This window comes from Pogoniulus pusillus, chromosome 39 (assembly GCF_015220805.1).
Source record: "Pogoniulus pusillus isolate bPogPus1 chromosome 39, bPogPus1.pri, whole genome shotgun sequence".
Classification (NCBI taxonomy): domain Eukaryota; kingdom Metazoa; phylum Chordata; class Aves; order Piciformes; family Lybiidae; genus Pogoniulus; species Pogoniulus pusillus.
This window is the reverse complement of record NC_087302.1, coordinates 866,227-880,617: the sequence shown is the minus strand read 5'-3', so window position 1 is coordinate 880,617 and position 14,391 is coordinate 866,227. Positions and strand designations below refer to the sequence as shown.

Sequence of the window (14,391 nt, the reverse complement as noted above, 5' to 3'; positions counted from 1 at the left end):
CTGTGAGGATGATGAGGGGACTGCAGCACTGCCTGAGGAGGAGAGGCTGAGAGACCTGGGGCTGTGAGTCTGCAGAGAAGACTGAGAGGGGATCTAATAAATAAGTCTCTGAGGGCTGGGGGTCAGGAGGGGGGGACAGGCTCTGGGGGTCAGGAGTTGGGCACAGGTTCTGCTCACTGCTCCCTGGGATAGGACAAGCAGCAGTGGATGGAAGCTGCAGCACAGGAGCCTGCAACTCAGCACAAAGGGCAACTTCTTGCCTGGAAGGGTCCCAGAGCCCTGGCACAGGCTGCCCAGAGAGGCTGTGGAGTCTCCTTGTGTGGAGCCTTTCCAGGCCTGTCTGGATGTGTTCTGTGTGCCCTGAGCTAGACTGTGTGGTCCTCCTCCGGCAGGGGGGTTGGACTGGATGATCTCTTTGGGTCCCTTCCAACCCCTAAACATCCTGGGATTTGTGATCCTGTGAGATGCTCTGCAGCCTGCCTGAGCCCAGCAGCAGTCACAGGCTCCTACTAAGCAGTGCAGCTTCCACAGCAGCAAGTTCAGGTGACGGCCTGGGCAAAGCCACTGCTGAATTATTGCTTCATAGATGTCTGCCTGCAAACCTAATCCCCCCTAATTTCCATCAGCACTACCTGAAATTCATCTCTTTCTTGAGAATCAGGACACTTGGTGCTTTGATTTTCATCTCATTTGCATAAAACCCAGCAGAGAGCTTAAGGAATTATGAATTTCCTTGGTGTCTGCAGGCTGCCAATCATGCAGGGCTGTTTTAACAGCTGTGAAATGCTTCTGCTGATGTACCACAGTGACTGACACTGAGGAGCACTGCTGGGGCTGGGAAAAACCATGGTGAGAGTGTTTGAAATAGCAATGTGCTGTGAACGCTTCCTCCCTGGCACAACACAAAGCTGCAGGTACCCAGAACAGGCAAGGGAAGGACAAAGGCATCTCACACACCCCCTGAGGAGGCAGGAGGGTGAAGTGCTTGCCCCTGCAGCAAAGCATGGGAACCATCTACCCTCTGTCCTGCACCATTTCTTCTGAGGCCTATTCACACCCAGCTGAAACAGCAGCAGATGAAAGATTCAGGTTTCACAGGACTCCACATTCCTCCTCCTCAGAAGACTCTCCCTGGCCTCAGTGGACATCTGCTGCTTTGCACCTCACTGCAAGTGCCTCACATTCATGCAATCACAGAATGGGCTGGGCTGGAAGAAAGCTCCAAAGCTGAGCCAGCCCAGACCCCTGCACTCAGCAGGGACATCCTCCACCAGAGCAGACTGCTCAGAGCCCTGTCCAGCCCCACCTCAAACACCTCCAGGCACGGGGCCTCAACCACCTCTCTGGGCAGCCTGCTGCAGTGTTCCAGCAGCTTGATGGTGCAGAACTCCTTCCTAGCAGCCAGTCTAAGCCTACCCTTCTTTAGTTTGCAGCCATTGCCCTTGTCCTGTCTCTGCAGGCCTCTGCAGTCTCTCTCCATCCTTCTTGTACCTTCAGGCACTGGCAGGCAGCTCTAAGGTCTGCCTGAAGCCTTCTCTTCTGCAGGCTGAACACTCTCAGCTGCTCCAGCCTGTCCCCATAGCAGAACTGTTCCAGTCCCCTGATTGCTTTCATAGCCTCCTCTGGACCCTCTTCATCAGGTCCATGTCCATCCTGTATTGAGCTCTCCAGACCTGGACACAGTGCTCCAGGTGAGGTCTCACCAGAGCAGAGCAAAGTGCAGAGCTCTGCATCCTTCCTGTGATTTTACAAATCCTCTGTCTTGCAGTGCAGCTTCTTACACCCCCTCCAGAGAACCTCCACAGCTTTAATCTCCTTCTGTCTTTCCCTGCTGGGTAGTGAACTGAAACAAGATTCATCACTGCTGCTTAAAGGCTTATTACAGCCACTGAGCAAAGGTGCATCTTGCATTTCGTGCTGCACAAAGTTCCTCCCTGCCTTCTAAACCCAGGCAGGCAGCCCCAGCCCTGCCCCTGGCACCCACAGCACTTGTCCCAGCAGAGAGTGGCTCACCTGGAGCGGGCTGCCAGGATGGCTTTGTGGGCTGGCCGAGGGTGCCCATCCAAGAGGAGGATGATGTCACAGAACTCAGTCCCAGCTCCTTCCAGGTAAGCCTTCATGTCCTGGATTAATGATGTTCCTGGAAGTTAAGGTCAGGCAGGTGGTTAAAGGCACCACAGCTCCAGGCACTACCAAACTAAGAGGGGAGAGCTCATTGCCCCCTGCAAGCTGAAGGGAGGTTGTGCAGAGGTTGGTGCTGCTCTCTTCTCACGGCCAATCAGTGACAGAACAAAAGAGAAGGGCCTCAAGCTCCAGCAGGGCAGGTTTAGGCAGGACATGAGGGGGAATTTTTTTCCCAGCAGGAGTGGTCAGGCACTGGCCCAGGCTGCCCAGGGAGGTGGTGGAGTCCCCATCCCTGGGGGTGTTTAGGGGTGTTTTGGATGTAGTGCTTGGGGTGAACCCTGTAGAGCAGGGTCAGTGTTTGGACTTGGCGATCCCAGGAGGCTGTTCCAGCCTGACTGACTCTGCAATGCATGGCCAAGCCACAGCTCCAGCCCCTCCTCGGTTTGGAGTGCTGGAGGGAGTTTGAGGCAGGCCCTTCCTCATAACCCTGGAGCAAAGTGAGCCTCATCCTTGCCATCACAATCCACCACTCACTGGCCACCCCACACACCAGCCTGGCAGCTCTGCTTTCAAGCTGCTGACAGCAAACACTGGCAGTGGCCACTGGAAGGTGTTCTCCACAGATAAAGCAATCAGGCTCTTCCCTACCTATTTCCAGTCAGCAGGAGCACAAAATTCTGTCTCCTAATGACAAAAGCTTCCCCAAATGCCCAACAAAGGCCTCTTTTATCCAACCTTTTAATTACTCTTTGGAAAGAGACAGTAACTGAGGAACAGCTGAGGCACAGAGCACCTGCTCTGATCCAAACCCACTCATGTTTCAAAGCCTTACTTTGGTTTTTTGGTGTCGAGTCCCTTGCACAGTTCCAGCTCTGGATACAGGACCTGGCTCTGCCACCCTCTGGGATGTGGCACCTGTCTTCTCCCTGGGACAAATGCCACCCAAAGGCTTTCTACTTAACCCCCTGGGACTGCCCTCCCCATCCCCAGTGCCAAGTTGTTGCTGTGCAGAACTCCCAAGCAGCACTGCAATGCCTCTGGCCTCAGAACATTTCGCTGTTGGACTCCTTTGTCTGTGCCACGATGATAAGATTCTGAGCAGGACTCCTCCCAGATCAGTCCTTGATTAATTCCACAGCAGAATTATAAATCAAATCTCCTCCTTGCTGTGCACACACCTCAAGGTGAACCTCAGCAGCAGGAGCCTTCCTTGCAAGGTCTTCCTCTGGTTAAAACCTAGGAGCAGGTCAGCTCCCAGCTCAGCTTTGTTACCTCCTAGGCTGCTCACAGGGAACATTCACTGCCTTTGCTTTCAATCCTTCCTCATTCTCCTCTCTTCCCCCTCTCTGAACACAATCAGGGTGCTTTATGGCCAGAAGAACCCAACTGGATTTAACAAGACCCTTTCCAGGGAGGTGCTGGAGTGCCCAAAAGCTGCCTGGGTGCAAGGGACCTCCAGAGATCATCCAATGCAACTGCCTGCCGAGGCAGCATCCCCCAGAGCAGGTCACACAGGGATGCATCCAGGAGGGTTTTGAAAGTCTGCAGAGAAGGAGACTCCACAACCCCTCTGGGCAGCCTGCCCCAGGGCTCTGCCACCCTCACTGGAAAGAAGTTTCTCCTCATGCTGAGCTGAAACCTTCCACATTCCTCTTTGTATCCACTGCTCCTTGGCTTATTGCTTACTGCTGCACACCACCCAAAGGAGCTTGGCCCCAGCCACTTGCCCTCCACCCCTCAGCTATTTGTAGACATTGATCAGATCCCTCTCAGCCTTCTCTTCTCCAGACTAAGTAGCCTCAGGGCTCTCAGTCTCTCTCCATAGGGAGATGCTCAAGTCCCCAGATCAACCTTGTGGCTCTCCAATGGACTCTCTCCAGCAGGTCTCTGTCTCTCCAGAGCCCAGAACTGGACACAGTATTCCAGGTGTGGTCTCACCAGGGCAGAGCAGAGGGGGAGGAGAACCTCCCTGGACTTGCAGACCACACTTTTCCTGATGCACCTTAGGATGCAGCAGGCCTGCCATAGCCTGGGCAACAGCCTGAGCATAGTCACACTGAGTGGAGCATGGTGGTCTGCAGGGGTCTCCTGCTCAGGCTGAGTCCAGCCTCAGCAAAGCCCAGCAGTGCCCAAGCAGCTCAGCCCAGGCTGTGCCCAGCCTCAGCAAAGCCAGCAGTGCCCAAGCAGCCCAGGCCAGGCTGAGTCCAGCCTCAGCAGTGCCCAGCAGTGCCCAAGCAGCCCAGGCCAGGCTGTGCCCAGCCTCAGCAAAGCCAGCAGTGCCCAAGCAGCCCAGGCCAGGGTGTGCCCAGCCTCAGCAAAGCCAGCAGTGCCCAAGCAGCCCAGGCCAGGCTGTGCCCAGCGTCAGCAAAGCCCAGCAGTGCCCAAGCAGCCCAGGCCAGGCTGTGCCAGCAGAGCAGTTACCGATGTCGAGCGGCTGGTCCGAGTGTGTCCGCACTGGGGGCTGCTGCTTCCTGCGGACAATCTCCACTATGAGGGATGAAGAAAGATGCTCAAACTCCTTCATCATTATCACCTGATTAAAATGTGACTCCTTCACCACGAAGTTCAGGCAGTGCTCCTTAAAAACAACCAGAAGATTGATGACAAATTACACTTTGCTGCATGAAGCCATCCTGCAGCATCGCACAAATGCTGCCTTGGTGCTCGGCTAAGGAGGCAGAAGAAAACTCCTGTCCTTGCCCAGGGCTCCTGCAGCTGGAGCTGTCACAGGGTCAGAGACAGGATTAGGTTAGAAAGGACCTTAGAGATCATCTACTCCACTCTCCCTGCCATGGGAACAGACACCTCACAACTAGCCCAGGCTGCTCCAGGCCTCAACCAACTTGGCCGCGAACATCTCCATGGAGGGAGCAGCCACAGCCTCCCTGGGCAGCCTGTGCCAGCCTCTCCCCACCCTCACTGGAAAGAATTTCTTCTTCATCTCCAGTTTACATCTCCCCTCCTCAAGCACAGACTATGGCAGAGACACCTTCAGCACAGGGATTTTTGTTGCTGCTGGAGCAGGTCCAGAGGAGGCCACCAAGATAATCAGACCTGGAGAACCTCCCCTGTAGGGATAGGCTTAGAGAGTTGTGGCTGTTCAGCCTAGAGAAGAAGAGGCTCCAGGAGACCTCCCTGCAGCCTTCCAGTGCTGAAGGGGCTGCAGGAGACCTGGGGAGAGACTTTTGACAAGGGCTGGGAGTGCCAGGAGCAAGGACAATGGCTCTGAGCTGGGAGAGGGGAGAGTGAGTGGGCATGGGGAAGAAATTGTTGAGAGTGAGGGTGGGTTGAGACTGGCACAGGTTGCCCAGGGAGGCTGTGGCTGCCTCTTGCCTGGAAGCATTTAGGACCAGGCTGGATGAGGCCCTGAGCAAGCTGTGCTGGTGGGAGGTGTCTCTGCCCATGGCAGAGGGGCTGGAGCTGGATGAGCTTTAAAGTCTCTTCCAACCCAATGCATTCTGTGGCTCTGTGGATCTAAGGGTCCAAGAAAGATTCTGTTTGCAGTCTCTAACACAGTGGGACCACAAAATGCACTGGTTCCACCCTGCTGCAGCAACAGTGAGCTGATGCAGAGCCAGAGTCACTCTGCCCTCCACATGGTACAGGGCAGATACACAAAACACCAAGCACTTGGTACAGCAACCCAAGATGGTTTTAGCTGCAGGACCTCTCCTGGGAGTGTTCAGCCTGGGGAAGAGAAGGCTCTAGGGAGACCTAATAGAGGCCTTCCAGCACCTGAAGGGGGATACAAGAAGACTGCAGGGAGACTGTCTGCAAAGGCCTGCAGGGACAGGACGAGGGCAGTGGCTGCAAACTAGGGAAAGGCAGATTCAGACTGGCTGTTGAGAACAAGGTCTGCACCAGCAGGGTGCTGGAACACTGCAACAGGTTGCCCAGAGAGGTTGCTGGGACCCCATCCCTGGAGACATGCAAGGTGAGGCTCAAGAGGGCTCTGATCTAGCAGGGATGTCCCTGCTGAGGGGACTGCAGAGGGGGTTGGACTGGATGAGCTCTGGAGGTCCCATTCTGTGACTCTGTGACAATCCACACTGACACTGCTCCAGCAGCTGCAGGAAGGAGGTGAATCTGCACAAGCAGCCCTGGCAAGGCATTAACAGCACCGACCTCAGCAGCTCCTGTGCATGCAAAGGCTGCTCTCACCTTTAGCTGATCCAGCTGAAGCTTGTTGGCATTTTCACACACAATGAGCACATTCTGCAGGTCCACTGAAGCCTCAATGTACTGCAGGCAGAGCTGTTCCAGCCGAGAGAGCTTGAAGTTCAAGGCCAGTTTGTAGACATCCATAATGAGCAACACGTCCTGCACGTGGCCTGGAATCAGAGAGGTGCTGCAGAGCTCCCAGAACAGAGCACAGATATCTGCCCCCAGCTATTGCTCTTTACCTGACCTGGCCTGGGCAGTGGCTGCAGCATTTGCATGGAGGAACAACAACAAAAATCCAGCTGCCACTGAAAAGTGGGCCCCAGAACTGAGGCCTGAAACAGCCACCCCAGCAGCTGCCTGAGACAAGGGTTTTTGTGACAAACTGACTACAAAATGGGTTCAAAACTGAGGCCTGAAACAGCCACCCCAGCAGCTGCCTGAGACAAGGGTTTTGTGGCAATCAGAGTATTTTTAACCTCTCAAAGGAAGTGCAGTCCCTAACCCCCTGACAAGCTCTGCCTCTGCAGAGTGCTCAGCTGCTCCCAGCTCTGCTGACAGCTGAGGCTTTTCTGCAGCATCAGCAGTCAGCTCCTGCCTGGGACAGACCCTTACAGAGGCTCCATGCTCGTGTGTGTACAGCTCCAGGCTGGCCTGGAAGGGAGGGCTAAGAGAGGGGCAGAGGGGAGCCTTGTAGGCCACTGTAAGGAGTAAGAGAGGGGCAGAGGGGACCTTTGTAGGCCACTGTAAGGAGTAAGAGGGGCAGAGGGGACCTTTGTAGGCCACTGTAAGGAGTAAGAGGGGCAGAGGGGACCTTTGTAGGCCACTGTAAGGGGGCTACTGGGACTTCAACTCAAGGAATGATCCTCGACAGCCTCTGCTTTGCTCACAGGAGATCTGTGGCCATCTGCTCTGACCACCTCTTGCCAGAGCAAAGCCTTCTTGCCTGTCTCGTGCCTGCCCTCCTTTAACTGGCAGATCCCACTTCAGGAGCATTCCCAATGCCATGAGCTCAGCCTCTGGAGGGATCCCCAAGGTGCTGCCCTCTGAACCCAGAGGAACAACCAGCAATACATATGGTGAGGACAGGGTCACTGGCAGATCCCAGCAGAGAGAGAAGCACCAGGGAGAACGTTTGAGGGGCTGGGGGAAGGGGAGCAGGTTGCCTGGGAAGCCTGTAACAAAGAGCTCAGTGTGCTGAGCCTTTCCTTGCCCTGATCCTCTCCTGAAAAGAGCTTGCTGAGATCAGTGAAGCAGCTGAGAGCAGGATCTGGCAATGTCAGCAGGCACACATGAGAAGCTTCCCTCACCCCCATTAATGAGGCTTGCTCTGACACAAGCACCTTGCAGGGGAAGCCCTGGGACAACTGCACACAGGTCCCCTGCACACAAAGGAAGGACCCTGGACTGAAACCGAAGCAAAAGCTTTCTGCACTAGGCCAGATGGGCCTCACTTCAGCTGCCTGTGCCATGTGGCTGCAGGTTCCCCAGCTGGAGCTGCCCCTGGTGCCCAGAGTGGCTCCCCAAGCCCACAGAGCTCAGCACAGGCACGAGCCAGGCTGGCTGTGGCAGCTGCCATCTCTGGCTGCCACCTCCCAGCCTGCAGGAGCTTTAAACTCAGGCACCCTCAATGCATGCAGCAAATGGACTCTGCCTCTCTTGAGGCATCACTCCCTGGGATCTGTGTTCTGGGGAGATGACAAACACTGCCTTGCTCTGCCTTCAGGGTGGGCTCAGCTCCAACCCGCTCCAGAGCAGGGCAGCCCAGGTCCCTCCAGGCTGGGGTGCTCAAAACACCAGTAATGTGCATTTGCTTGCTCGGGTTCTTTACAGCCTTCAGAAGGACCAAGGACCTGCTTTCCCTCGGTGTTTGAAGAGACATGGCAAAGCTCAGGCCCAGGAGTGCTGCTCCTCTGCACAGCTCAGGCTGGCAGCGAAGCGCCGCAGGCGGGACTGAGAGCTGCTGCTCTGCTACCGCCAGGTTTGCTCCCCAGCTGCTGGCAGCCTTTGCACCCTACCTTTGCGAGGGTATTTGATTTTGTCTGTGTACAGGAACTGCATGAGCACCTCGAAGGGCTGCGCCTCGGCCTCTCGGATGGGCACCTCCAGCAGCGGCTGCAGGCGGCACAACCTCACACTGCCGCCGGGGCCATCCTTCGGGCACGGCGCCTGCCCCTCCTCTGCCACGTCTTGCTTTGACTTCTGGTGGGACAGAAAAGCCACTCGAACAGGGCAACGAGGCTGTGCCTGCCCACGTGCAAACCAGAGGGAAGGTCCTTCCGACTGCCCACCCCTCGGGACCCAAACGCTCTTCATCTCCAAGATTATCTCCAAGGCAACGAGGAATTCCTAACTCAGACCTGCTGCTCCCTGCCCTGTGACACAGGATCAGAACAAATGTGAGCTCCTGGGTACAGCTCAAAAGCAGCACCTCAGAAAAAGGGAGGAATGGACTCCACTGAGCTCCTCTTTCTGCCCTCAGCAAGTACAGCAACTCCACTGAGCTCCTCTTTCTGCCCTCAGCAGGTACAGCAACTCCACTGAGCTCCTCTTTCTGCCCTCAGCAGGTACAGCAACTCCACTGAGCTCCTCTTTCTGCCCTCAGCAGGTACAGCAACTTCACTGAGCTCCTCTTTCTGCCCTCAGCAAGTACAGCAACTCCACTGAGCTCCTCTTTCTGCCCTCAGCAGGTACAGCAACTCCACTGAGCTCCTCTTTCTGCCCTCAGCAGGTACAGCAACTCCATTGAGCTCCTCTTTCTGCCCTCAGCAGGTACAGCAACTCCATTGAGCTCCCCTTTCTGCCCTCAGCAGGTCCAGCATCTCACCTTGAAGAAGGAAAGATGCAGGAGCAGGTTCCACAGACCTCTGCCTTGCACAGAAGCATCTTAAGCCATTCTGCTACTTTCAAGTTTCTCTTTGCAGCCTTTCCCTCCAGCCTCTTCCAGTGGTGCAGGGTGGCAAAGCAATTCACTGGAGTGCAGTGAGGCAGCCCTGTGTCTCAGTGCAGGTGTGTGCCACCTGTTCCTCAACAGCAGCAAGAAGTTTGTTGCTGAACTGTTGTAAGCAGTTGAAGTCAGCAGGCAATGGACCAGAGGCACCAGACCCCCAGCTCTGAAAAGGTCAGGAAATACCAAGGCACAGGAGGCACTCCGAGCCCAAGCCCCCAGCACTGCCTGCCCTCTAATCCCTCTAATCTCCCAGGCCACCCCTGCTGCCACGCAGCACTCACCCTCCCCAGAGGGAAGGGGACACAGACCTCCAGGGGTACTCCACTAGATTAGAACTCAGCTGTGAGAGCTCCCAAGAACCACAGCACCAAATCCAGCTAAGTGGATTGACTTTGGCTCCTCACCTGCCCTGGCACACCCCCCACTGCCTAACCCCAATTATCCTCTGCAGTCTACTTGCCCAACTGCACCTCAGCACCAGATGCTGCCCTGGGCCTAATCTGTCTCAGCAGATTATTTCCAAGCCCGGGCAGTGAGCAGTACCTTGCCACAAGATTACTCCTCTAAACTGGTCATAGAACCATGGAATTGTTTGGGCTGGAAAAGCCCTCCAAGATTCTCCAGTCCAACACCAACCCAGCCCCACCATGGCCACCAAACCCTGTCCCCAAGAGCCATGGCCACAGCTTTCTTCAACACCTCCAGCCATGGGCACTCCACCACCTCCCTGGGCAGCCTCTGCCAGTCCCTGAGCACTCCTGCAGCAAAGAAATTCTTCCTAATCTCCAATCTAACCCTCCCCTGGCACAATTCCAGGACATTTCCACTCCTCCTATTTCCACTTGATATCAGGGAGAAAAGACCAGCAAGGTCTGCCCTCAGCCTCCTCCAGGCTGCTCACCCCCAGCTCCCTCAGCTTCTCCTCCCCAGCCCTGCTCTCCAGACCCTTGCCCAGCTTTGCTGCCCTTCTCTGGACCTGCTCCAGCTCCTCAATGTCCTACTTGGACTGAGGGGCCCAAAACTGAACCCAGGACTCAAGGTGTGGTCCCCCAGCACCCAGCCCAGGGGCATGATCCCTGCCCTGCTCCTGCTGCCCACACCACTGCTGATCCATGCCAGGCTGCTGGTGCCCTTCATGGCCATCCAGGCACAGACTTGGTCACGTTCAGGTGGCTCACCTGCTTCAGCCTCTCCCTTGCCTGGATGATTTTCTTCTTCAGCCACTTGCAGCGAGCTGTAATGATGGCTGTGTGCCCCCGGACTCGTTCTTCCTTCTGCCAAAGGCCAGGGAAGAGAACTCTTGCAACTTTCATTCCCAAATCCCAAGCTGGGGGCAGATGGCAGCAGCACAGAACCCTGAGCTGCACTCCCACTTTATGGAATCACAGAATGGTTTAGGTAGGAAGGGACCTCAAAGCTCAGCCAGTTCCAACCCCCTGCCATGGGCAAGGACACCTTCCACTAGAGATCAGGTCACTCGAGGCCTCATCCAGCCTGGTCCTGAACACTTTCAGGGAGGTTGTGGAGCAGAGAATCACTCAATGTGATCAAAGATCACAGATTCTGTGCTCCACAACCTCCCCGGGCAACCTGTGCCAGCCTCTCACCACCCTCACTGTTAAGAACTTCCTAACATCCAGTTTCAATCTCCCCTCTGCCACTTCAAACCCATTTCTCCTCCTCCTGCCATTCCCAGACCTTGTCAATAGTCCCTCCCCAGCCCTCCTGTAGCCCCCTGCAGATCCTGCAAGGCCACTCCAAGGTCTCCTGGAAGCCTTCCCTTCTGCAGGCTGCAGAGCCCCAACTCTTTCAGCCTGTGCTCAGAGCAGAGCTGCTGCAGCCCTCTCAGCATCTTGGTGGCCTCCTCTGGGCTCTCTCCAACAGCTCCATGTCCTTCCCATATGTTCAGTTCACTCAGAATCCAAGGCAGCCTCACAGCTGCTCTGCAGGGACAGAGGAAAGCCAACACCTCCTCGTCCCTGTGGGCTGACAGCAAACAGCATTTGGGAAGAGTCTTTGTGGTGTTCACTGAGTGGAAGCTGCTGCATAGGTTCAGTGTCACAGCTGCTACTTCTTATTGGTGCATCTGATTTTGCCTTTTCAAAGCAACAGTTCTGCTGCCCCAGTGAGGACCTGTGCCCTGGGCTCTGCAGAGTGGTTTAGAACCTCTTTGGCCAAAGCAGTTCAGAGGAAGTTCCAATTTCTTATCTTTTTCTTCAGTACATGTGTGATGGAAATAGTTTCTGATGACCACAGCATCACTTCCCTGTGCTGCTTTTTCTCCTGGTGCTGTATTTCAGTAACTAAAAATGGCTCTTTCAGTGCTATGTGGATCTGCAAAGCTCTGAGACCTGCTCCTTCCAGGAGGCAGCTGAGCCCTGAGAGCAGAGGCTGCTCACACTGCAACTGTCTATACCCAGGTTATGTCTCAGGCAGCCACACAACTGCCCTGTTTGAAAAGCTCCTTTTCCTTTGCAGCTTTAGAGATGGATCTGGGTGAGTGGAACTTGCCAAGCCAGCCAGACACCATTTCCACCGCTGACACTGCTCTCAAAACCCCATTCCCAGGGCTTCTGGCACACTCACAGTGCCCTGTGCTGTTTCCCAGCTCCATGCACAGGACCCCCCCCCGCTGGCAGCTCTTCAAGCAGCTCTACTCACCTCTCCCAAGACAAACTCCAAGTCACTGAACTGTCTGTTTTCCCACAGCCTCCCATAGTCCTCGTGGAGAGTGCACTTCGGGTAACAAGAGAACTAAAAGCAACAAAGCCCCACAGAAGACAGAACTCACTTCAAGTGCTCTGGCCAAAAGCTCTGCAGTCACCCAGAGCAGGGCTGCCCTTTCTGATCAGCCCCAACCCCCATGCAGCACAGAAAGCAGGAAGCAACAAGCAGACCAAACACGTTCGAGGCCTTGCTCTGTGGTGGGCACAAAGGGGGAGGTGGCAGAGCTCTGCCTCATCACAACTGGCAGCTCTCAGGACATGGTGGCCAGGAGCCTCCCCTGCCCTCAGGGCTTGTCCAAGGGCCCCACACAATGAAGAGAAACTTGAGTGCAGGGAGGATGTGATCTGGGGTGCCTTGAAATGCAACACCTACAATGCCCACAGCTACTGGGGGGGAAGGCTGCATGAAGACAGAACTTCAGGAGCCCTGAACAGTGCAGCACAGTCGAGTTTCAGTTCACCATCCTGGCAAGCCCCCTCTGGCACAGTCTGCAGTGGTCAGTCCAAGGAAGCTGCCATGGGCTGTGCCAGGGCTTTGGGAGGCCTCAGCACTACCTCTGCCCAGGTGCCACATCTCAAAAGGCTTTAAAGAGATTTCAAAGAGAGATCTTTGGCAGCTGGAGCAGAAGAGCAAAGGCAGCCTGCAGCACGGGCAGCAAAGACTGAGCTCACAGTGAGCTTGGGCAGGAGGGTTGGGGCAGAAGGGGAGCAGCTGCCTGTGAGCTGTCAGCAGTTACCTGGAACCTGTACATCTCTCCACTGCGAATGTTATTGTCCACTGTGCCTCCAAAGATGTACATAGCATCTGAGATAACAGCTGCAGCGTGGAAGAGCCTCCCACTGGGTAACTGGGGGAAGAGAAGGACAAAAGGAGGAGTAAGTAAAAGCCTTTTCTTTCTCCCAGGGAAAAAGGACCTGCAACAGGTCAGAGTGAGAAGGGACAATCAGGGTAGTCTGAAGTGGCACAAATGCTGCATGCTAGGACTGGGTTGTTTCTAGTGCATTTAGAACATACTTTCCAGCCCCGTTTGAAACCACCTACTCACTGCACCCTCTAATCAGGGCAGGATGTCCTCAGGGCTCTACATTCCAGGGCAGTGACAGGATCCATCAGTTACCAGACTCACACTCAGCACCAAGTGTCATGAAGGAAAAGAAAACACTGCTGGAGCCGAGCAGCTCCTGCAGCTGTGGTGCCTGAGCGAGCTGCAGCTCCCCCTGAGCGCTGCACATGCTCAGCTCTGCCGGCAGGACGCTGGGCTCCAGCAAACGCAACCTTCCCACAGCCCCATCTGGCTGCCCAGCCCCTCAGCCAGGCCAGCTTTGCACAGTGGCACTGGAGAACCCCACGGAGCTGGCACCATGGAGTCCTGGCTCCCTCCTCCCAGCTCCGCAGAAGCTCTCCTGCAGCTGTCCCCCCCACACCAAGCCCCAGGTGGTGCTGATGGGGCTGGGGGAGCACATCAGTGCCTGCACCCCCCAGGCCCTGCGCAGAGCTCATGTCGGAAATGCAGAATCAGATCAGCTCTGAAGTGGGAAGGAGTTGGTGCAGGTCAAAGCTGCTGTGAGCCTCCCACATGGCACAGACCCCACAGCTCCCAGCTGCTTCTCCCGAGGTTACACAGCAGGCACTGCCCACAGCAGCACCTCCCCTGGCACTGCCCACACCAGCACCTCCCCTGGCACTGCCCACACCAGCACCTCCCCTGGCACTGCTCACGCCAGCACCTCCCTTGGCACTGCCCATGCCAGCACCTCCCCTGGCACTGCTCACACCAACACCTCCCTGGCACTGCTCATGCCAGCATCTCCCATGGCACTGATCACACCAACACCTTTCCCTACACTGCCCACACCAGCACCTCCCCTGGCACTGCCCACACCAGCACCTCCCCTGGTACTGCTCACACCAGCACCTCCCATGGCACTGCCCACACCAGCACCTCCCCTGGTACTGCTCACACCAGCACCTCCCCTGGCACTGCCCACACCAGCACCTCTCCTGGCACTGCCCACACCATCACCTGCCCTGGCACTGCCCAGAGCAGCCCCTCTCCCTGCACAGCTGCCTCCCATCTCCAGTGCTGGCAGTTAACTTGCTTGTGATGTTTTTCCAGTCCGCCCAGGCCTGCTCTTGTCTGGCAGGCAGCAAATCTCATTAGACCTTTGCCTAGCAAATCAAAAGCCCTCTGGGGCAGGAGATCTTCTTGCTGGTATTTATAGACAGCACTCAGTGAACTCAGCCCCAAACAAGATTAGGTTTATCTGCAGAGACATATTCTCCAGGAAGCCATCCTGGCTGGCAGCTCTCATCCCCACTGACTGATCCCCCTCACCACAGCCTCTCACAAGGCTCTCATTTAGCCTCTTACTCAGCAGACTTTCCATGACTACTTCTTTTCTTCACACTACAGCTTTTAAGGATGCAAT

At 55.8% G+C, this 14,391-nt stretch overlaps 1 protein-coding gene across 1 annotated transcript in view; it reads right to left on the bottom strand.

Moving 5' to 3' along the window:
• Nucleotides 1-14,391, bottom strand: part of LZTR1 (leucine zipper like post translational regulator 1) — a 44,485-nt gene that overhangs the window by 7,578 nt on the left and 22,516 nt on the right. The window contains exons 10-16 of the mRNA XM_064173491.1: nt 12,699-12,809; nt 11,897-11,989; nt 10,414-10,509; nt 8,304-8,487; nt 6,286-6,455; nt 4,546-4,702; nt 2,014-2,140 (exon numbers count right to left, since the gene is read on the bottom strand). Of these exons, the coding sequence (XP_064029561.1) occupies nt 2,014-2,140; nt 4,546-4,702; nt 6,286-6,455; nt 8,304-8,487; nt 10,414-10,509; nt 11,897-11,989; nt 12,699-12,809 (938 nt within the window). The remainder of the gene's footprint in view (nt 1-2,013; nt 2,141-4,545; nt 4,703-6,285; nt 6,456-8,303; nt 8,488-10,413; nt 10,510-11,896; nt 11,990-12,698; nt 12,810-14,391) is intronic.